The sequence below is a fragment of the Portunus trituberculatus genome, chromosome 32 (assembly GCF_017591435.1).
Source record: "Portunus trituberculatus isolate SZX2019 chromosome 32, ASM1759143v1, whole genome shotgun sequence".
Classification (NCBI taxonomy): domain Eukaryota; kingdom Metazoa; phylum Arthropoda; class Malacostraca; order Decapoda; family Portunidae; genus Portunus; species Portunus trituberculatus.
In genome coordinates this window covers 4,072,194-4,095,681 of record NC_059286.1, presented here as the reverse complement: position 1 = coordinate 4,095,681, position 23,488 = coordinate 4,072,194, and the positions used below count along the sequence as shown (strand labels likewise).

At 42.1% G+C, this 23,488-nt stretch overlaps 2 protein-coding genes across 2 annotated transcripts in view; one reads left to right on the top strand and one right to left on the bottom strand.

Annotated features, from left to right (window-relative positions):
* Window positions 1-22,771, top strand: part of LOC123511892 (mucin-5AC-like) — a 32,737-nt gene extending 9,966 nt beyond the window's left edge. The window contains exons 2-7 of the mRNA XM_045267960.1: window positions 1,536-2,027; window positions 9,643-9,765; window positions 10,378-10,488; window positions 17,307-17,432; window positions 19,399-19,572; window positions 19,841-22,771. Of these exons, the coding sequence (XP_045123895.1) occupies window positions 1,536-2,027; window positions 9,643-9,765; window positions 10,378-10,488; window positions 17,307-17,432; window positions 19,399-19,572; window positions 19,841-22,291 (3,477 nt within the window). The 3' untranslated portion in view covers window positions 22,292-22,771. The remainder of the gene's footprint in view (window positions 1-1,535; window positions 2,028-9,642; window positions 9,766-10,377; window positions 10,489-17,306; window positions 17,433-19,398; window positions 19,573-19,840) is intronic.
* LOC123511896 overlaps window positions 1-23,211 on the bottom strand; it is a 52,835-nt gene extending 29,624 nt beyond the window's left edge. The window contains exon 1 of the transcript XR_006676976.1: window positions 23,112-23,211. The gene's annotated coding sequence lies outside the window, so the exon portion shown is untranslated. The remainder of the gene's footprint in view (window positions 1-23,111) is intronic.
* Window positions 23,212-23,488: the final 277 nt, after the last annotated feature.

Here is a 23,488-nt window from a genome sequence, read left to right as displayed (position 1 = left end):
CGTCACTAGAGCCTTGCATTCTTAAACGTTTTGTTCTCTCAAGTTTTCAAGGGCCACGGAGATGACTAACTGATACCTCGTGAATGATTGCTCCACCGGTAATGAGAATCCTTGTAACCCCTCCAATACCAGACGTGTTTTCACTTTTATTCTCTTCAGTATTTGGTGATTTTATACAGTGAGTTTCAGATACTTATATTAGGATTGAAATAATGAGAACTCTCGCCATTAATCCTCTGACCTCCATACACCATCCCTTATCTAAATAAAATCGTCTAATCATACCCAAAACTCATGGTAAAAATGTTTTCCAGTACTGAAGGAGTTAATTAATCACTAGAATCACGAAAACGCCCTTGGAAACTTCTTTTATTTCCACTAGAACCTGCAAAAAGTACTGGAGATGAGGCGCCAAAGTGCTTAGGAACATGCTTCTTAAAGAACTCATCACTCCCCTCTAGACTTGTTTGTTTACTAGAATCAGCTGTTCACATGATCGTCGGAGGTTTCTGGATGTTTTGGCGAGCCCTCTCAATGTATTCAGGCTTGGCAAGCTTGGTGTGGGATGAGAACGGTCCTTACACTCCTTCAAGAGCGTACCATGAAACACCTCCAGAACCATAATGGCTTTGCAAACGGAATTCTCCTTACGTCATCTTTATGGAGCGGGACATAGCGGCCGACTTTTCTCCCTCTATTTTAAGTCTCAGGGGGCAGGGAGAAAGGGACGTTAAGTGTTTACAGTCGGTGACGGGAGACCGTGCACAGACTGGCGCCGGGATGTGAACGAGTGTGTAACGAGCGGCGACAAAGTGCGTAGTAACAATTACGTGTCACTCCTTACACAAATGGGCTAAGAATACACTGATATTTTTAGACTGACTTAATTTACACCCTCAATCCTTCACTTCTCTTACAGTCTTAAAGTTTCTTGTCAATCATGTGTGATGTTCCGCATGCACGCACCAATCATGCAAGTCAGAGGGGACAGGTGGGCGGGACTTCGGCATTAGTTAACCAATGACGTGTCAGGAAGGACGCGAGGAGGAGACTGTCCGCCAAGTTAATGTGAACGCGCGATGTACTGACCTTGCAATCACTAATTTATTATCTGTGTGTGTTATTTATTGCTCATTAAATTAGTCCGTTTGTCCATGGTGTTTTTATGCCGGATGATCATTATGTAACCATTGATTATATAAGACGTTCCTCTGTGTGTGTGTGTGTGTGTGTGTGTGTGTGTGTGTAGCAGCAGAACACATGTACAGCATATGTAGGTATGTTTAATAGTATTTGTGTCTCTCAGTTCAAGGTTATGTATGTTTCTGACACTTTATTTTTATACCAACTGACGTGCTGTATACCGGTGTGTGTGTGTGTGTGTGTGTGTGTGTGTGTGTGTGTGTGTGTGTGTGTGTATTCTGCGACTGTTTGTTGATCCGTTTATTGACCTAACGTTGCTATCTCTCTCTCTCTCTCTCTCTCTCTCTCTCTCTCTCTCTCTCTCTCTCTCTCTCTCTCTCTCTCTTAAACAGCCATCGTCATCCGGGGGGGACGAAACCGAACGAGACACAACCACCATAGCACGTCGAGAGAAGCACTTCCCTTACGACTCACGACCACAACACCGCACGACCGAGAACGACAAGCCACGGGACGACAAACTACCTGAAGACACCACCGCCACCACCACCACGACCACTCTACAGGACTCAATTCCCTTCAAGACGCCGCTCAAGGAACTCAATGGCAGGGAACACAGCAACCACACAAGCAAGCAGAACGGCACAGCGGCACACGAGCTTAGTCCCACGCTGCTACAGAATGGAGCGGACACTCTTTGCTCTCTGGATAGCGTCCCCTGGAACCTGGATGGGATCGAGACTATTAAAGAGAACGGGTGCAAGACGCTTCTAGGCAAGTGGGCCCTGGAGGAAAACGGAGAGGATGCCCACGGGTTGCCTGAGGAAGATGAGCTCAACGCGGTCAAAGAAGAGAATAATAAGCTGAAGGTTGCACTGAAGGAGGTGAGTGTTTAAGTGTGTGTGTGTGTGTGTGTGTGTGTGTGTGTGTGTGTGTGTGTGTGTGTGTGTGTGTGTGTGTGTGTGTACTGCAACGAAAATAAATGGTGAAAACGCAAATGAGGCAGAGAGAGAGAGAGAGAGAGAGAGAGAGAGAGAAAGTCAGCCTTAAAAAAATAACTAAATCGACACTTAAAAATAACTCTTTCTCTCTCTCTCTCTCTCTCTCTCTCTCTCTCTCTCTCTCTCTCTCTCTCTCTCTCTCTCTCTCTCTCAGTCCTTCCAAACCAGATGAAAATAAACCATCTTGACAAAATTATCTTGCAAAAACAAAAAACAAATCAACTTGGCGCTTTAGTATCCAATAAGCTTCATTCCCCTGTGATGAGAGGGAGGCAAACCTGCATTTATTGGACCTCCTGACTCCTTAGACCTCGAGGTGCTTTTGCTTAGGGTTAGTTAGAGACATACTTGGTTCTTTCAGTGTATAATAAGACGTTTACTTTATGGTCTCTTCTGCCTACGATATTCTCTTCTCCGTCCGAGTCTTCCCTCCTTCCCCTTTGATGCTTTATCTCTCAGTACGTGTCCCAGGAAAGATGCAAAGGAAGGAAAGCATTAAGAGGAATCTATTCGCAAAAAGGAAGATGGCTTTATAAAATGTGGGCTATAAATACAGTTGGTGGATGTAGTATTGTCTCTCTCTCTCTCTCTCTCTCTCTCTCTCTCTCTCTCTCTCTCTCTCTCTCTCTCTCTCTCTCTCTCTCTCTCTTCTTTTGTAGTTAGCGCTAAGTTTAAAAAAGTGGAGTTGCTAGTTCGCCGCTCTTTGTTCCTTTGCAAACGCCCTTGATGAGGTACAAATATTCGAAGGCAGGGATTCTAATTCTCCACACGCCATATAGAATAACTAAGACTACTATTACTACTACTACTACTACTACTACTACTACTACTACTACTACTACTACTACTACTACTACTACAACTACTACTACTACTACTACTACCACTACTACTATTACTACTACTGCTACCACTCCTACTCCCACTACTGCTATTACTATTACTCCTACTTCCACTACTACTACTACTACTACTACTACTACTACTAATAATAATAATAATAATAATAATAATAATAATAATAATAATAATACCTCTAGTACTACTACCTCTACTACTACTACTACTACTACTACTACTACTACTACTACTACTACTACTACTACTACTACTACTACTACTACTACTATTGCTACTACTACTACTACTACTAATCTTTTATTCTATTCATGAAAAGGAAAGTCTGATATGTCAAGATTTTCACTTCTTTTTTTCTTTCTCCGTTAACATCAGTCTTAATTTCCAACGAGACGGTCCAAGTTCCCTGCAAACCGTCTGAATATTATTTTGCCGGGGTATTTCTAGCATTGAGTGTGGGTAATTGGATACAGCTTTAGGAGACGCACGTTAATGGCAGCAAAAAACTACGATAGCTATCTACTTGGTATCATGAGACGCAGGGTGCCTTATTTAATTTAATCACTTACGTACTCAGATCCACCCAACACACACACACACACACACACACACACACACACACACACACACACACACACGATATTAACACATTTACCTAATTTAACGTTTCCACCATTACGTTTCATTTCCTTTCCTTTTATAATTATTCTTTTTCATTACGTCTTCTAATTTCATTCAAACTTATTTATTTCCTGCGTATAAATGTTTAGAAACTCTTGAAAATTAAATATATTCCTTAAGTAACCCTTTCACTAAGATACGAAAGAATTAGCGCCACTGGGAGTAATGCATAAATAGAAATACATATAGACATTTAAAAAGAAAGATTAAAAAAGAATAAATATTTTTTTATTTCTATCCACTTTAAAGAATGGACGTGGCTGCGGCACATGTACATATATCTTGGAGTGAATAATTAATAACGGAAAGTGTATCAAGGATTAAAAAAAATCATCCTTAATTCCTTCAGTACTGGGATGCATTTTTACCTTAAGTTTTGTGTATGATTAGACGATTTTCTTTACAATAGGAAGTGTCTATGGAGGTCAGAAGATTAATGGTCAGTCTTCACTATTTCAATCTCCCACATGAGTTTCCGAAGCTGTATAAAATCACAAAATAGTAACCAAAAAATGAATATGAAAACGCGCCATGGTATTGAAGGAGTTAATGACACTTTCCTTACGAGAACCCAAATCGACACTACGAAAAAGAAATAAGAAAAAAAAACGAAAACTGAACAAAACGAGACAAGAACAAAAATTACACCAAATCACTAAAAACACATCAAACTTCTTTCTAAAAACCAATCCACTGAGGTACTGAATATGAAGAAATACCGAAAAAAAAAATAGAAAGAGAAAATGAAACAAAATAGGAACATAACTAAACTTTTCCACTCACTACGCCCGTTCAGAGTCTCGTTAGCCGTGTCCCAGTGGCCATAAACGTGACTCAAAGGGTGTTACTGGTGAGGCAAACACGAAGGAAGGTTCAGGCGTCAGACAGGCGAGCGAGAGTATACAAGGTGACGTGGAGGAGTCATTCGCGTCTGAGAAAGGCGAGTGGGAGTGACGGGAAGTGTGAAGGAGGAGCGAATACTGGTGAGAAATTAGGCAAGTTTATTACAGTTTCTCGTTCTCTCAGACAGTCGCACGGGCACACAAACATACACACACAGTCAGTCAGTCACACACACACACACACACACACACACACACACACACACACTCTCTCTCTCTCTCTCTCTCTCTCTCTCTCTCTCTCTCTCTCTCTCTCTCTCTCTCTCTCTCTCTCTCTCTCTCTCTCTCAGATATATGCATAGATAGATAGACAGACAGACAGACAGACAGACAGACAGACAGACAGACAGACAGACAGACAGATAGATAGATAGATAGATATATAGATAGATAGATAAGCAGAGAGAGAGAGAGAGAGAGAGAGAGAGAGAGAGAGAGAGAGAGAGAGAGTTTTACATCTATCAATAAAAATCTCGAGGAGCATTACATAAATCACACACACACACACACACACACACACACACACACACACACACACACACACACACACACACACACACACGTTACGCAGCGGCTCCTCATCAAAGAAGCTTCACCTGGTTTGTCAGTAAAGCTTAATTACTAACTTATGTGCCGGGTAATCAAATACTTGACGATGATCCACTGGTGTAAATAATTTCTTGGCACTCTTGAGATAGGTACGGTCTCTTTCATCCGTACACGTTTGCTGGTGGCAGGAAAGTAAAGGATAAAGGAAAAAAATGTATGGAGAAGATGACTAATGGTGATAAAATGATAAAAAAAAAAAATAGGAAAAAAGTGACTTGAAATAGGAAAGACAAGGGAATGTTAAAAATTGTAATGAGCACATATAAAAAAGAAAAGAGAGAGGAGAAAACGGGAAGCATATTTGGAAAGACAAGAATAAGTAACGAAAAAAGGAAAAAAATATAAGTAATTAAAAATATAAAAGAAAATAGCGTTCAAGATTAAATTGAGTATGTGAAAAGAAAAGTAGACGATGAAAAGAAGAAAATATATTTGAAAAGACAAGATTAGATAGTGGTACAGTGGAACCATGCATGCTTTGGGGTCCGAGGGGTCTCCAAGCGCACGGGTTCGAATCCTGTCCACGGTCCGAGTGTAGGCTGGGCTTCCTCACTCGGGGCAACGGTTTCCCAGCGGGTGGGCTTTGAGATAGGAGGTACCCCAAAAAGTATCCCCTTTAGCCCAGAAACTCCCGTGAAAAGACCACATGGTATAAATAAAAAAAAAAAAAGAAAGAAAAAATAAATTAGAATAGAGCGAAAAAGGAAGTTAAAAATAAAAATATGTATAAATGAAGAAAAGTAGATAAAGGAAAGGGAATAATTATTTAAAAAGACAAAATTAAATGATGAAAAGAAGGAAAAATAGAAACACTTTAAAGTAGAAAGGAAAAGGGAGGTAAAAATTTAATGGGTATAAAGTGAGAAGGGGAAGAATTTGTAAAGATAAGATTAAATAAATAAAAGAATGAAAAGAAAGGAAAAAAATAACTTAGAATAAAAAAAATGGAGATGAAAATGGAATGGATGAATAAATAATGAACAGATGAATAAAATAAAGATAAAGAGAAGAAACGTATCTGAAAAAGCAAAATGAAGTAATAGAAAAGGAAAAAAAAGAAATAATTCAGAACAGACTTGGAAATGGAAATATAGTTCAAGAAAATAAATGGTCATATATAATGGAAAGTAGATGAAGAAGAGAAGACAAGTATTTCAAAGGACAAGATAAAAGTAATTGGAAAGAAGGAAGAAAATGGTAAAAAAAAAAAAAAAATAGAACAGAAATGGAAATGGAGCAAAAAAATAAATTACTGTAATGACAATGAAAGATGAAGAAAAGAAGAAAAGTATTTGAAAAGACAAGATTAACTAATAAAAAAAATAATTAAAGATATAATTTAGAATATAAATGAAATGGACTCAAAAATGAAATGACTATGACTAATGAAAAATATAGATGAAAAAAAGGGAGAAAACATATTTGAAATGAAAAAAACATGATAAAATGTAATAATTCAAAATAAAAAAGAAAAAAAATTAAGCAAAAAATGAAATGGCTATACATAACAAAAAAATACATGAAGAAAAGACGAAAAAATGAGGAAAAAAGATAAAAGACGAAATAAGACGAAAAAGATAAGACAAAAAGACGAAAAAGGCGTGAAAAAGACGAAAAAGACGAAAAATAAGACGAAAAAAATTAAATAGGTATATATAACAAAAAATAGGTGAAGAAAAGACGAAAAGACGAATAAAAAGAAAAAGACGAAAAGACGAAAAAAGACAAAAAGGACGAAAAGAAGATGAAAAGACGAAAAAGAAAAAATGAAAAAAGACAAAAGGACGAAAAAGACGAATAAAAGAAGAAAAAAGCGAAAAAAAAGATTAAAAGGGACGAAAAAGAGAAAAATAATATAATGCCTATACATAACAAAATAGACGAAAAGGACGAAAAAAAGACGAAAAACAAAGACAAAAACGAAAAAAGACGAAAAAATAGACGAAAAATAGAAAAAATAGACGAAAAGACGAAAAAGCGAAAAAGGACGAAAAAATTGACAAAAAAAAAAACGAAATAGGCGAAACAGGCGAAATAAAATCAAATGAGTCTACAGAGAGAAAAAAATAATGAAAAAAGAAAATCCATATAAAAGACAAGATCAAATAGAGAAAATGTGAGCAATATGCGAGCGGATTTGTGGCAGTGTTCGTGATTCAGGCGAGCAAGATGAAGACGAAGCCGACCAAAGCCAAACATTTGCAGTGCTTCGCTCACACACTCATGAAGCTTCGAGTCATTAATTAATTCATCAAGAGAGAGAGAGAGAGAGAGAGAGAGAGAGAGAGAGAGAGAGAGAGAGAGAGAGAGAGAGAGAGAGAGACACACACACGCCTGGTAGCTCAGTGGTTAGAGCGCTGGCTTCACAAGCCAGAGGCCAGAGGACCGGGGTTCGATTCCCCGGCCGGGTGGAGATATTTGGGTGTCTCTCCTTTGATGTGTAGCCCCTGTTCACCTAGCAGTGAGTAGGTACGGGATGTAAATCGAGGAGTTGTGACCTTTTTGTCCCGGTGTGTGGTGTGTGCCTGGTCTCAGGCCTATCCGAAGATCGGAAATAATGAGCTCTGAGCTCGTTCCGTAGGGTAACGTCTGGCTGTCTCGTCAGAGACTGCAGCAGATCAAACAGTGAAACACACACACACACACACACAACACACACACGAGAGAGAGAGAGAGAGAGAGAGAGAGAGAGAGAGCACGTGGCTTCACAAACATACCCATTTACTTGTCAACGAAACAAATTAACTTTTTTTTCTTTCTTTTCCTTTTTCTCTCCCGCACATAGCAAAGTAAACACACAAGAATATTTCCATTTTTTAACAATTCCACTGAACATAAACTAATGGGAAAACAATATCAATAATTCCACCACTTAACACAAATAGATAAATGAACTCAAATTAATCAAAAGAAAAATGAATACGATATTAACCACTTCAGTATTAGGACACATTTTTATTATGAGTTTTGGGTATGATTAGAGTATTTTATTTAGATAAGGAAGGGTCTATGGAGGTCAGGAGATTAATGCACAGTCTCCACTATTCTAATCCCACATAAGTTTTGTGAAGCTGTATAAAATCGACAAATTGTAAGCAGAATGAATATGGAAACACGTCATGGTACTGAAGTGTTAAATCAATATAAAACACAAACATAAAAACAATTACACAAAAAAACAACAAATTTAGTTCTTCCAATCAGGTTTACATCAACAGGAAAAGAAAAAACACACAAACGAAACAAAATTATCAAAAAATGTAGAGAGAGAGAGAGAGAGAGAGAGAGAGAGAGAGAGAGAGAGAGAGAGAGAGAGAGAGAGTCTGTTTTCCTCCTAACCACACTGAGACTCAACACTACGTAGTAATTTGGTCATTGCATTCTTGAAGCGTGATTGGCAGAGCTTAGGTCATCAGAGAGAGAGAGAGAGAGAGAGAGAGAGAGAGAGAGAGAGAGAGAGAGAGAGAGAGAGAGAGAGAGAGAGAGAGAGAGAGAGAGAGAGAGAGAGACAGAGAGAGACAGAGAGAGAGAGAGAGAGAGAGAGAGAGAGAGAGAGAGAGAACAGACAGACAGAACACAGACAGACAGAACACAGACAGACAGAACAGAGACAAACATAGAACAGACACAGAGACAGACAGAGAGACACAGAGAGACAGACAGACAGAGAGACACAGAGAGACAGACAGACAGAGAGACAGAGAGAAACAGACACAGAGAGACAGAGAGAGAGAGACAGAAACACAGAGAGACAAAGAGACACGGAGAGACAGAGACACAGACAGACAGACAGACAGACTGAGAAATCTTATATTCCTCCCTTGAAAACACAGACTTAAGCCAAATAATAATTACGAAAGAGAAGGAGAACGTGCGCTAAGCTGATGATTATGAAAAGCAAGTTGGCTGAAGCAAGACAGAGGATGACAGGGAATTGTGACACGAGGGACAGTGACGGAGTACAGGCGTGTTATGCTCACCTGTCACTGTCTTCTCTACCTGTCTTCTCTACCTTTACTCTGTGACCCTACTGCTCTACCCTACCTGAACCCTAAACCTACTATGCCAACCATAAATAATGCAAAAGTTAACCAGTAGTCTAAATCATTCATCCCTTCCTCCGGTCAACTCTGGAACTCACTACCTGCTTCTGCATTCCCATCTCCCTGTGTCCTGAACTCATTGAAGAGGGAGATTTCAAGACATTTACTCCATATTGGCTAACTCTCTCGGACTTGCTCGGGAACTGGCATCTAAGTGGGCATTTTTGTAATCGTTTTTTGTTTTCCTTGGCCAAATTTTTCCTCTTAAAAATATCTTCATTCCACTTGTTTATCTCGCATTTATAACACCCAAACCCTCCCCCTTGATTCTCCTACTCCTCTCCACACCCAAGTTAACCCCCACCTCTATTCCACCTGCTTACTCCGCACCTTCACCCCCTGCAGGCCACTGAGGTGAACGGGCAGTGGCGCCAGTACCACGAGCAGAGGCAGCAGTACGTGCAGCGCCTCCTCACCACACTTCACGAACTGCAGCACCCACGAACAGCCGCCCACTCTCCGCGACAGGTGCGTTTGGTGGTGGTGGTGGTGGTGGTGGTGGTGGTGGTGGTGAAGAAATGAACCTTGACAAAATGAAACGATCTCTAATAGTAGTAGTAGTTGTTGCTGTTGTTTTGCATTATTATTATTATTATTATTATTATTATTATTATTATTATTATTATTATTATTATTATTATTATTATTATTATTGTTACATTGCTAACAGTAGTAGTAGTGGTAGTAGTAGTAGTAGTGGTAATAATAATAATAATAATAATAATAATAATAATAATAATAATAATAATAATAATAGTAGTAGTAGTAGTAGTAGTAGTAGTAGTAGTAATAATAATAATAATAATAATAATAATAATAATAATAATAATAATAATAATAATGATAATAATAATAATAATAGTAGTAGTAGTAGTAGTAGTAGTAGTAGTAGTAGTAGTAGTAGTAGTAGTAGTAGCAGCAGCAGCAGTAGTAACAGTAACAGTAACAGTAGCAGTAGCAGTAGTAGTATTAGTAAAAATAGCAGCAGCAGCAGCAGCAGCAGCAGTAACAGTAACAGTGACAGTCCTAGCCACCCTGACAACACAACTCGTAAAAATATCTGCAGCGTGTCTCTTTCAGCAACTGGAGGTGGACCAAGGGGGCCCTGAGGGGGAGGCGCGGAGGCTGCAGGAGGCGCTGACGAAGCTGCAGGCGGACCACGACGAGCACGTGACGCTCCTCGAGATGCAGGTGAGGAGGAGGAGGAGGAGGAGGAGGAGGAGGAGGAGGAGGAGGAGGAGGAGGAGCTATTTCCCGGTATTCATTTTTTTACCTCTTATGGGATAGACATGTGAAGGAGGAGGAGGAGGAGGATAAGAAGAAAAAAGAAAAAGAAGAAGAAGAGGTGATTCCTAGTAGACGTTATCCTTAACCTCTTCAGAAACGGACATGACTCACCTCCGAGGAAACACAGACGATAAGGGAAAAAGTCAATAACAATTTCTCCTCTACACATTATTCGCCTCAGATACAAAAGCAGGATGGAAATAAAGCTTTCTAATTGAATCTTACACCTGCATCCCTTAGCACCTCGGTTTTTCATGGACATTCCGTCACGGCCAAGGTTCCTGCAATGTCGCGGGCACACACACACACACACACACACACACACACACACACACACACACACACACACTCAACTCAGGGCGCCGATGTGTCCCCAGATGGGTAAACGCCCCTTGTAGAAATGTGAGGCTATTTATACGAGCTACCAGTACGAGTATAGACTAATGTGGGCGTACGTGGGCGGCTTTTGGGCTAATTTTACACCCGCCAGCAACATCGCTCTCCGGCCTACTGGTGCCTTCCTGCCTCCCTGCCTCCCTGCCTGCATAGAAATAGTGTCACGGTCTTAATCTATTAGCTACCAACCCTACCAGATGTGGCGGTCAGTGGGATGAGACACTAATGACTGATGTGTGTGTGTGTGTGTGTGTGTGTGTGTGTGTGTGTGTGTGTGTGTGTGTGTGTGTGTGTGTGTGTGTGTGTGTGTGTGTGATGTTCCCTATGGGTGAAGAAAACACCGCTAGAACCAAAGTAAAGGAATATATATTGAGGAGATTTAAAAAGACTATTGAGAGATAAGGTGAAAAGTGACAGGTGGCGTTTCTAAGCATATTGACAAACCCTATGTTCTCTTATCACTATTTTCAAAGGCCACAGATGATAACTCAGGTTTCCAATAGCGTTTCTCCAGTTAAATGACGTAGAAAACCTGCTAATCTGTCACTAGAACCGTAAAACATCATTCAATTAGAGCCTTTGAAAGTGGTGGAGGTGTTGGCAGTTTTTCTCTCGACATAGTTCTTAGATCCGCATTCAGAAACTCTCTGCTTTCTGACCATGACCACTTTCCAGGGTCACAGAGATGATTAGCAGGATTTTCAAGACTGTTTCTCAGGTTAATAATGTAGAAACCTTATCAATCTGCCTCTATAACAGTAAAAACACCTTAAAAAACTCGTGTACATTTAAATAAATCTTGAAATAGTGGAGGTGAAGTACAGAAGTGTTTTAGAATACAAGCCTAAGGTGTTCGTGTAGGCTGTCGTGTAGCGAAGGGCGCGGTACTGTGGCCGTGAGTGCGGTAGTGACCCTGGTTGCTGCATGGGCTCCCCGCCACAGCCCCCAAGGTCTGCTGGGGTATATTTAGGGCCAATGTTGTCTACTTTGCCTGGGAAACCATCACCACCACCACCACCACCACCACTAATGCTGCTACCACCTTCAATACCACCACCGTACTTTTACTATCACCACCGCAACCACAGCAGTCACCTCTTTCAGCCTTTATTAATTATACTATGACTGATAATACCTTGACCATTGCTGTTGTTGCTACTATTACTATACTACTACTACTACTACTACTACTACTACTACTACTACTACTACTACTACTACTACTGCTGCTGCTGCTACTACTACTACTACTACTACTACTACCTTAATGCTGCATACTACTATTATATTGGTTGGCCTCAAAAACCTACCCACTTTACTCTCTCTCTCTCTCTCTCTCTCTCTCTCTGGTTCATAAATTCCTTCCCCCATCTAAAGATTCTCCTCCTCTTCCTCCTCTTCTTTCTCCTCCTCCTCCTTCACTTCCATTTCCACACACATTCTCTCTCTCTCTCTCTCTCTCTCTCTCCCCCCTCCCTATAACTCCTTTCTGTCTTCCACTCCACCATACACCACCACACAGCCTCCACCACTTCACTAACTCCATCCCTAACTTACATCACTCCCCTCTAACCTCAAATACTATACCCACAGATACTCGCTCCCCCATTCATAACTAGATCTTGCCTTCAGGATGATAAACTACATGCTCTTCCCCTCACCCCTCATCCCTTCACCTCTCATCTCTCTCATGTCTCCCCTCTAATACCTCACTCTCTCTCTCTCTCCCCTCTCCCTTCTCGTCACTTTACACCCCTTCCTTCCCCTCCTTTACCCTCCCATAAACAACCGACCCCTCCCTTCATCATACCAGGTTCCAATGCCACTTGCCTCTCCCCTCTCTCTCTCTCTCTCCTCTTTCCCTCCCTTCCTGCCCTTCTCTCTCTCGCTCTCCCCTCCATTGACGGGGCAGCCAAGATGGTGAGTCACGTCTAAAACTGGTGAGTTCACATCTCGCTGGGTTGTGCTTCGTGTTGTTGTTTTTGCTGTTGTTGCGGTGATGGTGGTGGTGGTGGTGGTGGTGGTGGTGAGTATATGGTTTCAGTGTTAGTGGTAGTAGTAGTAGTAGTAGTAGTAGTAGTAGTAGTAGTAGTAGTAGTAGTAGTAGTAGTAGTAGTGTTGTTGTTGTTAGTAGTAGTAGTAGCAGCTGTATTATTATTATTATTATTATTATTATTATTATTAGTAGTAGTAGTAGTAGTAGTAGTAGTAGTAGTAGTAGTAGCAGCAGCTGTAGTAGTAGTAGTAGTAGTAGTAGTAGTAGTAGTAGTAGTAGTAGTAGTAGTAGTAGTAGTAGTAGCAGCTGTAGCAGTAGTAGTAGTAGTAGTAGTAGTAGTAGTAGTAGTAGTAGTAGTAGTAGTAGTAGTGGTGGTGGTGGTGATGGTGGTGGTGTAAGTAACTCCCTGCTAAGCACAAGGCAAACAATTCCTAAGAAGCAACAAACACCTTCCTTTTTTCCCAGGCCGGAATAAACAAACTCGTCTTCCCGTCAAAAAAAAGTGTGGCTTCAAGACATGACGGTGAAAGTAGGCCAACAAAAAACAGCAAAAATAAACTCGTTAAACTCGCTGGCTCATTCACAGCTTTCCAGACACAATTTGAAGGAAAAGCCACGAAACCAAACACACTACCACAATTATCTTTCGTCAACATTCAGAACGCTACATATTATTTTTCAATTCGTTACCATTCAAAGCTCACTAAAAACTGTTTCTCTGGAGACTGAAAGAGAGAATGAGAGATAAATTTTCGTTATGTCTATGCTATTAAACTACTTACGAGAATGTAGTATAAAAATAAATGCTGAAAAATTAGAGACTATCACGGGAGAATGGTAATAAATTCATGTTGTCTGATTCGTCTGTAAAATATAGACGAATGAATCAATGCAGGAATATACTACCTAACTATTTTTTATTTAATTTTTCCCTTCAGTACCTATCACTTATTTGACACCTTCTTTGCACCAAGCTCTCTTAAATATTGTTTCTAATGTATATGGAAAAAAAATGAGGTCTGTTTCCTCTCTTTTCTCATCTGTATCTCTACTCGAACAATTTTTACACAGGCGGGAAGGGTTAATGGGTATAAAGGTGTATCAGTTCTTCAGGTGCTTGTAAATTATTCAGTATATAATAAGCATGTCTTTTAAGTATTGTACTTTTATAGAAGGAAAGAATTCGTGTGTGTGTGTGTGTGTGTGTGTTAGATATGGATGAAATGGCCTCCATCAACCATCAAATGGCCGAGGAATTGAAGGACATCATAGAAGAATGCCGAAGAACACAAGAGGAGACGAAACATCATGCCCAGTCTCTTGTGTTGAGGACAGGCCATGAGAAGGAAAGGGCCTTAATGGAGGACCAAGGAAAGTATGATAGGCTTATTGAAGAAAGGAATGCTATGGAAGAGCAACTGGCTGTTACGAAGAAGGAATATGAACGACTTCAGGAAGAAAAGAAAAACCTTGCAAAGCTGACAGAGACAGAAATGCACGTCGTCATCGCCGCCAGGACCGCATCACAGGAATGGTATAAGACCAAAAAGACGGTGATGCGACGTGTTGAGTCTCTGGAACTCAAGGTCGAGAGGGAGAAAAAGAAGCTGATGCAAGATTTTTCACTCAGCCTGAGGTAGCCCTGCTGGGCGTCCTCCAGTGCTTCGTTCAGGCTGGTTACCTCGTAGGTGAGGTCCTGCCTGTCCTCCAGGAGGCTGCTGGACAAGGCCAGCAGCTCCTGTCGACCACTCTGCACTCTGTCGTGTGCCAGTCCCCGCAACCCTCAGCTGTTGCCGCCACGAGGGAGGCCACAGCGTTATAATCCATAACGCTAAATCTATTCGCATACAAATTTAATTTTCAATGTGTAAGTGTAAGGGAAATTCACGTTTGAGGGTGCAGGCCCAATGAAGACTGGTGTCCTGCCGTACACATCCTGCTTATTAGGCTAATTTTTGCTCTTATAAAGTCCAAAAGATTAACAATGTTCGTCCACGCTAATTGTAGCCCTGCAGTGTGTGTGTGTGTGTGTGTGTGTGTGTGTGTGTGTGTGTGTGTGTGTGTGTGTGTGTGTGTGTGTGTGTGTGTGTGCGAGCGCGCGCGCCACGTGTAAGGTACTTTGGCACACACATGACGCGGCCTTGAACTAAGTAGAGGTAAAGTCAAGGAAAATATTTTTTGTCCAATTTACGTCTGTGTTGAAAGATTTGCGGCCATAAAGCTTCACGGAAATAATGACGTGGGACTTTTATTCAACGCTCCGACAAATTTATGGTTAAAGAGTGAGAGGGAAAGCCATAATTTTAGTCACAGTTGTAATTCTTAACTTAGTGTGATTATATTCCTCACGACTTGCTATCTATCAAACTTACATTCAATTTTCTTTGCTTTCTTTTAGTTGACTTATACTTTCTACTTTTCTATTATATTTTTTTATGTGTTCCAGTTTTTTTTTTTTCAATTAAACTTATTTTTTCATAGTTTTAATTTTTTTTCGAGTTATTTTCTTGATTTTTTTTCCCTGCATATCAACATCATATTTCTTTTCTTTTATCTATTAGTTTCCCAAAGCGGTTCTCATGTAGTCCCAATTTTTTAACTGTTTAACTATAAATTTACCTTTAATTTCTCTATAAATATCTTACATTTTCAAGACACTTTTCATCACAACACTAAACTTTCCCTTCATTTCCTCACATTAAAATTACAATCTCATTTCTAAACTTTCACAAAATTTCTTAAAGGTGAACTTGCTTTAATGTTCTCTTATTTGTCCTTTCCTCCCTTCCCCCCCTTTATATCTCCTCTTTAAATTCCAATAAATGCAATAACTTCAAAGATTTCCAAGATTTGATCAAAATATTCTCGGTAAATGTAATAAGTCAATAGAAGGTGCCTCTAGTTTGCTACACTCCCATATGTTACACTTCACTCGGCGACATTTTGCTCTTTTAATTTCCTGCAACATAATTGTTTAACGAACCTAGGTGTGTGTGTGTGTGTGTGTGTGTGTGTGTGTGTGTGTGTGTGTGTGTGTGTGTGTGTGTGTGTGTGTGTGTGCGTGAGTTTTTTTATATGTGGAAAAGTTGAATTGACTGAATTTATTTTAATCTTGTTAAGTGCTACACACATATACACACACACACACACACACACACACACACACACACACACACACACACACACACACACACACACACACACACACGCTTAGATGGTAATGATGGTAAATGAGACAAAGGTAAGCACAGGAGGTAATTGAAAAAATAAATAAATAATAATAATAATAATAATAATAATAATAATAATAATAATAATAATAATAATAATAATAATTATAACTGCAACAACAAAGAGAACAACAATAACAATTACAATAACAACAATAACAACACAACAAAAACAACAGTAATAAAAACAACATCAATAACATTAACAACAACAACAACAAAAACAACAAAACAACAAAACAACAACATGACACCAATAACATCAACATCAACAACAAAAACAACACCAATAACAAAAACCGTAATAGCAACCAGAACAACAAGACTAATAACAACAATTTCACTAATAATAACAACACCAATAATAACAATAACACCAGTAACAACAACAACAACAACAACAACAACAACAACAACAACAACAACAACAACAACAACAACAACGGCAACAATAACACTAATAACAACAACAAAAACAACAAAGGCAACAACAACAACAACAACAACAACAACAACAACAACAACAGGAACAACAACAACGGCAACAGCAACAACAACAACAGCAACAACAATAACAACAACAACAGCAACAATAACACTAATAACAGTAACAATAACAACACTAATAACAACAACAATGACATCAACAACAAACACAACAAAACAAAAACACTAATAACCAAAAAACAAGAACAACAGTAACAACACTAAACACAACAACACTAACAACAACAACAATAATAACAACAACACTAACAACAACAACAACACCAATAACAACAACAACAACAACAACAACAACAACAACAACAACACCAATAATGACAACAACACCAATAACAACACTAACAACAACAACAACAACAACAACAACAACAACAACAACAACAACAACAACAACAACAACAATAATAACAACAACAACAACAACACTAACAACACCAATAACACTAACAACAACAACAACAACACTAACAACACCAATAACAACACTAACAACAACAACAACAACAACAACAACAACAATAACAACAACAACAACAACAACAACAACAACAACAACAATAATAACAACACTAACAACAATAATAACTGGACAGGTTCGGGCACACCGGGACGACTGGGAGGCGGAGCGGAGTGAGAAGCAGGCCACCCAAACAGCCCTGGCGGAGGCGCAGGCCAGAACAGCTCTCCTTCTTCAGGAACTCCAGCTGCTACAAGCTAAGGTACGCCTACACTCTCTCTCTCTCTCTCTCTCTCTCTCTCTCTCTCTCTCTCTCTCTCTCTCTCTCTCTCTCTCTCTCTCTCTTAGTCTTATTTTTTTAGTATATTTCCTTCAGATTTACTTTCTTTTTTTCTCTCTCTCTCTCTCTCTCTCTCTCTCTCTCTCTCTCTCTCTCTCTCTCTCTCTCTTAGTCTTATTTTTTAGTATATTTCCTTCAGATTTACTTTCTTTTCTCTCTCTCTCTCTCTCTCTCTCTCTCTCTCTCTCTCTCTCTCTCTCTCTCTCTCTCTCTCTCTCTCTCTCTCAATATCCTTTCATTTTTATGTTTCCTTCAGATATACACTCTCTCTCTCTCTCTCTCTCTCTCTCTCTCTCTAGTAATGAGTCTTAATTTTTGTGTATTTTTCCACTTTCATTCTTTTTCTCTGAAGTTTCTTTCTTCTCTTCCATCTACTCTTCGTATTTTTATTGCTTTATTCTGCCTTTATTTCCCGTGTCCTTCATCGTTCCTTCTTTCTTTCCATGACTAACACTGGGGATACAAGTTTTTCATTTCTTCCTATTCCTGTTTTGTTTCTTCATTCTTTTTTCTTTCTCAAACCTGCTTATCTTCCACTTCCCTTCAGGTTCCATTTTTTTTTTTTATTCTTTTCTCATATTTCCTTCTCATATTCTCATGCATTCTGCTTTTTTTCACCTTTTCCATGTTTTGTCCTTTATTTTCCTTCAGTCTTCCCTTTGCTTTAGCCTTTGTTTCTTTTATTTCCTTCCTTTCTCACCCTCTCGCATTTCCTCAGTTATCCTGCTACGGTGAACCCTCGACTTAATTAATGGCAAGTCCTTTTCCCTTTTCTTTTTTCCCCCACAAACCTCCTCCATCAGGTCTCTCTCTCTCTCTCTCTCTCTCTCTCTCTCTCTCTCTCTCTCTCTCTCTCTCTCTCTCATCCAAACCCTCATTTCCTCTCGTATTTCCTCTCTTCATTAACATCTAACTACCTTCCTTATTCATCCTTAGAAATAGTCAAGGATAAAAATTCAATAGTAAACGAAGTCGAAATTTAAAAGTATTTTCTCACAATTTTACGCCTTAACTGATCGTCTTAGCAAGAATTAAAACATAGTGATCGTTCAGCGTGTTATCTGTCATCAGGCGAGGCGAGGGTGAAGAGTCGCGGGGATTAAAGGAGCAAGGGGGAGAAATAAGTTTGAGTGTTATCGTCAGTGATTTGTGGCATTTTCCTTCACCGGGGGGAGTGTTTGTAGTATACTGTAGCACCGCAGCAACCTTCCAGCACTGGGACTTTATGACATGCTTTTGATTATATGTGAGTGGGTATTTTCTCCTCTCATCACTACTACTACTACTACTACTACTACTACTACCTATTCTAAGCTAGCACGATTTTTATGCCAATGTTGCCTTATCTACAAAACAAATGGCCTTCCTCTTGTTTGCTGATATTTTCTTTGTTTTTCTTCTCCGGGAAGTATTAAGACTCACAGGAAAGAGGAGAGAGAATATTAAAGTGGTGGTATTAGTAGTAGTAGTTGTAGTAGTAGTAGTAGTAGTAGTAGTAGTAGTAGTTAAAGGAGGAGGAGGAGGAGGAGATGTTTGGTTATCTCGCTTAAATTAACAGCATTATCAGCAACAATAGAAATAACCGTAGTCATAGCAACAGAAACAATAAAATAACAATAACAGCCTAGACAAGAGAGCAGTAGTAGTAGTAGTAATAGTAGTAGTAACAGCAACACCAATAGAACTGCGTATAGTAAGAAGGCGAGGATAACATACACAAGATAGAAAGACTAAGACTGGCTACTAACAACTGCAAAAACTCCATGTGGATGTAGGGACCGATAACACTGGACAGACAAAAAGTGAGTCGTAACAGTAACCCCAAGCACTGCAAGAAGGCGTCAATAACATGTTCGAGGCAATAGACTGACAGAGGGGAACTTTGCAGCTGGCGGACAGTGAGAGCAAACGCGGCCTGTGTTGGCGATGTGCCGGACCTTTGGGCGGCGAGTCCCACAGCGCCTCGCCCAGCACCCATGCCTCCCCAGTGCCAGCCCCGAACGTGCCCTCGCCCTCCCCCGCACCCAACGCCTCCCCGACCCCACTGCAGGAGGCTCCCCAGGTTAGTGTCCGCGTGAGCAAGGTAGCGAGAGGCAAATATGCACGCACAGACCTTGGTGGCATCAGACGTGTAGGCCCCGAGACATTAGTGTGAATATATAGTGATGTTTGTGTTGCTGAAAGAGAGAGAGAGAGAGAGAGAGAGAGAGAGAGAGAGAGAGAGAGAGAGAGAGAGAGAGAGAGAGAGAGAGAGAGAGAGAGAGAGAGTGTGTGTGTGTGTGTGTGTGTGTGTGTGTGTTATGTACTCCCTAAGCCTTTCTCTCCTCCAGGCGCCACTGAAGGGTTGGATCCCTGTCTCCATGCTGCACCAGATCGCGTTCAGCGGCGGCGCGACACCTGAGCACCAGACACCAGTATCCCAACGACCTCTCACACCCTCCCGCGGCCAGTCACACCACCACCACCACCATCACCATCACCACCACCAGCAGCGACCCAACAGCCTCAGCACAAAGCAAGCAGAGGGCGGACTAGAGGGTGGCAAAGAGTCTAAAGTCCCCAGCCCTCGCAGAACTCCCTCCCGTGACAAGACCCCCGCGTCTATGGAGACTGATGACCGGAAGAAGTACGAGGCGATGGGGGCGCGTCCTAAGGTGCTGGGGAACCTACAGAGTGTGATTGGCAAGGAGGAGGAGCTGATAGAGGATGAAAAAAGCGCCAAACACAGAGCCCGATCTATCCTGGCCAGCGCCCTTCCTGTCTCCCCTGTGTCCGGGAGTCCCACCACTCCTTTCGGCGTCACCAAAAGTCCCTCCACTCCCAGCACGCCCAAAGGTTACGTGCCCATCACCTCCACTGTCCTAACTCCCGTCAATTTCCGTCCTCCGTTCGTTGGAAATAAAAGACCCTCACAAATCAAGCAGAGTAATCTACAGAACAACAACATCACCACCACCACCACCGCTGCAACCACCTCCACCGTGACGCAATCCCGCTCCTCCACATCCTCCACCGCCACTACCAGCGCAGCCTTGACCACCGCCACCACCACCACCACCGTCATCAGTGCAAGTCGCAGCATCACGACCCCAAGCAGACAGTCCACCATCTCCAGTACTTCCGAGTCCCCAGGCACCGTCCACACCGCCGCTCCCACCACGGACGCCTCTAAGACCTCCACGCCTCATGAAGGTAAAGTCAAGAGTCACAGCAGAGGGAGCAGGACGCAAGTCAAAGGAGGAACTCAGGATCGAAAGAAGTCCACTACCAGCGCCTCTTCAGCTGCCGCCGCCGCCACCACCATCACCACCACTACACACCCCACCACCACCTCCACCTCACATGCAAACACCGCGAGCCTCACCAACACTACTACAGTCTCGCCTTCTTCCTACACTACCACCACCACCACTACTATTCTCTCGTCTTCCAGTTCCACGCCTTCCTCTTCCTACAGTGTCTCCTCAGCCAACAGGAAAAGCGAGCCTGTGTCTTCAAGGAGTGCTAATCAGTCTGCCGGAGACATTGTCGCTAACGCTGTCCTGCAAGCAGCCACAGGCAATCGCAGCGCTTCCTTTATCGCCACCACCGCCGTCAGCCCGTCCGTCGCCTCGTCAAGTGGCCATAGTAAATCTCACGACGGCACCAGTAACAGCAAGGGAAGGAGCGGAGCCTCTCGAGCTTCCCACAAGGCTGCCAAGTCACCCTCTCCTCTTCCTGAAGTGTTTACCAATATCACCACCACCACTACTATGACCACAGAAGGACAGCTCCACCCAGAGGCGGCCACCACCACGCATTCCTCTGCCACCAACAGTACAGCTTTCGCCGCTATCACAGTCACCTCCACCGCCTCCAGTGTGCATGTGCCCGCCTCACCAACAGCTTACTCCTCCACGCCTTCCTCCCGCTCCTCCTCGCCAGGCATCTCCCTCACAACCTTCGGCCTCAACTCCGAGGGCCGCGGCATCCCAGGGGCGATCTTCTTTGCCCTCAGCCCAGAGCAGCGAGGAGCGCGCAGCCCCCAGCTTGGTGTATCCTCCAGACGAGCCTCAACTTCCTCCTCGGGCACACACAGCCACACCCCTGACCCATCAACAGGGGGCCATGGCCCCGACGGCCGTCCTCCAGCAGGAATGAAAAGTCCCCCAGTGGCCCCGAACAGACCCCCCACACCCTCCACCGTGAAGGAAGAACAGCCATCGTCAGTAGAGGGCGGGAATCGAGGCAGTTCAAACAGCAGGCAGCAACAGACGTCAGGAAAACTGGTCAATTCCACCTGGGTGAAGCTGATGGGCAGTAGGGTTGATGGCCGCCAGAGCTCTGGGCTGCCGTGGCGCACAGCTCGAGCCGTGTCCGGCCAGACACTCAAGCAAGCACGACGCACACCAACAGAGGACTCAACAGGCGACCCCGGCTCCCCTGGAAGCATGTCTTCCACAGCCACCTTTAGCTACACTCCTGCCGTCAACTCCCCCCCGTCCTCCGCCACCAGCTCGGCCGCCTCCTCGCCCCTGCCCGCAGTCAACCAAAGGGATGACCTCAAGTCCATGGCCTCTAAGAATATTGCCTCCGCCATCATGAGCTACGAGCTGAGCACCAAGTGTGAGAGCACAGGAGGCGGCGCCTCTACGCCAGCCAACTGCCCCGACGGCGTGGACACCCTTACGCGTCAAGATCTTGTCTGTCCTTCTTGCCAAATGCTCTTCCCTCCAGACAAACACATTCTCTTCCTAGACCACTTTGAAGCCTGCCGCGGCCCTGCCTATGCCGACCTGTAGCGCCGCCCGGCAGGCCACACACGGTCCGCTACAAGTGTCTCACCGCCCACCGCGGTCTCCGTCTCTTATTGTGAACGTCCACTACTCTACTTACATTCCTTGTGTATATTTCCTACGGTAACTGAGGCTCCAGGCCAGGCTACGTTAAACACTGTGCTGCCCCGCGCCCACACACTCACCACGAGGATCCTATCAAGATACGTGAGCGGGGCGTCAAAGCACACACACACACACACACACACACACACACACACAGACGGCATTTGTCACTCAAGGTTTACTTTACTGTTAAGGCATTAGCTCAGTGTGTGTATATATAAGGTATTTTGTATATACCTCTATAGATGTATCTATTTGGGTGGATGTATATTCTGATCGATGGTTGAATACATCAGCAAAATGATAATGTACATGTGTTGAAAGTATTACGTATATTTACGAACAAATTTGTATGACTAAAAATAACACTGGTAATTGTTAGCTCAGGTGTATCCTTTACTATCTTAATTTCCTTAACGAGGAAGCGAGGCACTGTTCCCCCAGCCCTCTCCTCCCACCACCGTCCACTCTGGCTGCCCAACCTCGACTCCCACCACCAACCCTCCCCCATCACCATTCCTAACACTAAAACCGTCGTAAAGTCTGCCATCCTTCATTCCTTACAACATAAAAGACAAAAGTCTACATAATCTTATACAACAAATATATCAATTAATTTTAGAGAAAAAAATAAGTATTCTAGATTGCCATTCCATCTTCCCCTTCCCCCTCCCGCCCCACACACATAATACCAACACCCAATATTTCACAGGGTACTCACTCAAGATATCAGTCTGCAATTCCAATCTCTCCTTGTTGCCTGAATACACGCTGTGACACACAATAAACACTGCAGAGGGAAGGAGAAAGGAGACATTTCGCTCACTCCACCACTCACGTTTACAGTAAATAACTCGAAGGACAATCTTCCCAAAAGGAGTTTATTTAATTTTTTTCATAAGTATCCATTCCTCTTTTCAAATATTTATATATTATTAGTCCTATAATTACTTGCTTAGTTTATAAATAATATATATGCCGTAAAAAAAGTCTTTCGTATCAGGAAAACATAAAACATAACGACAGTACCGAAAAGTGAGATAATTTAGGCAGACGTAGAGTTGGTAGTTGCTACGCGTCAGCTAAGATGAGAATAAC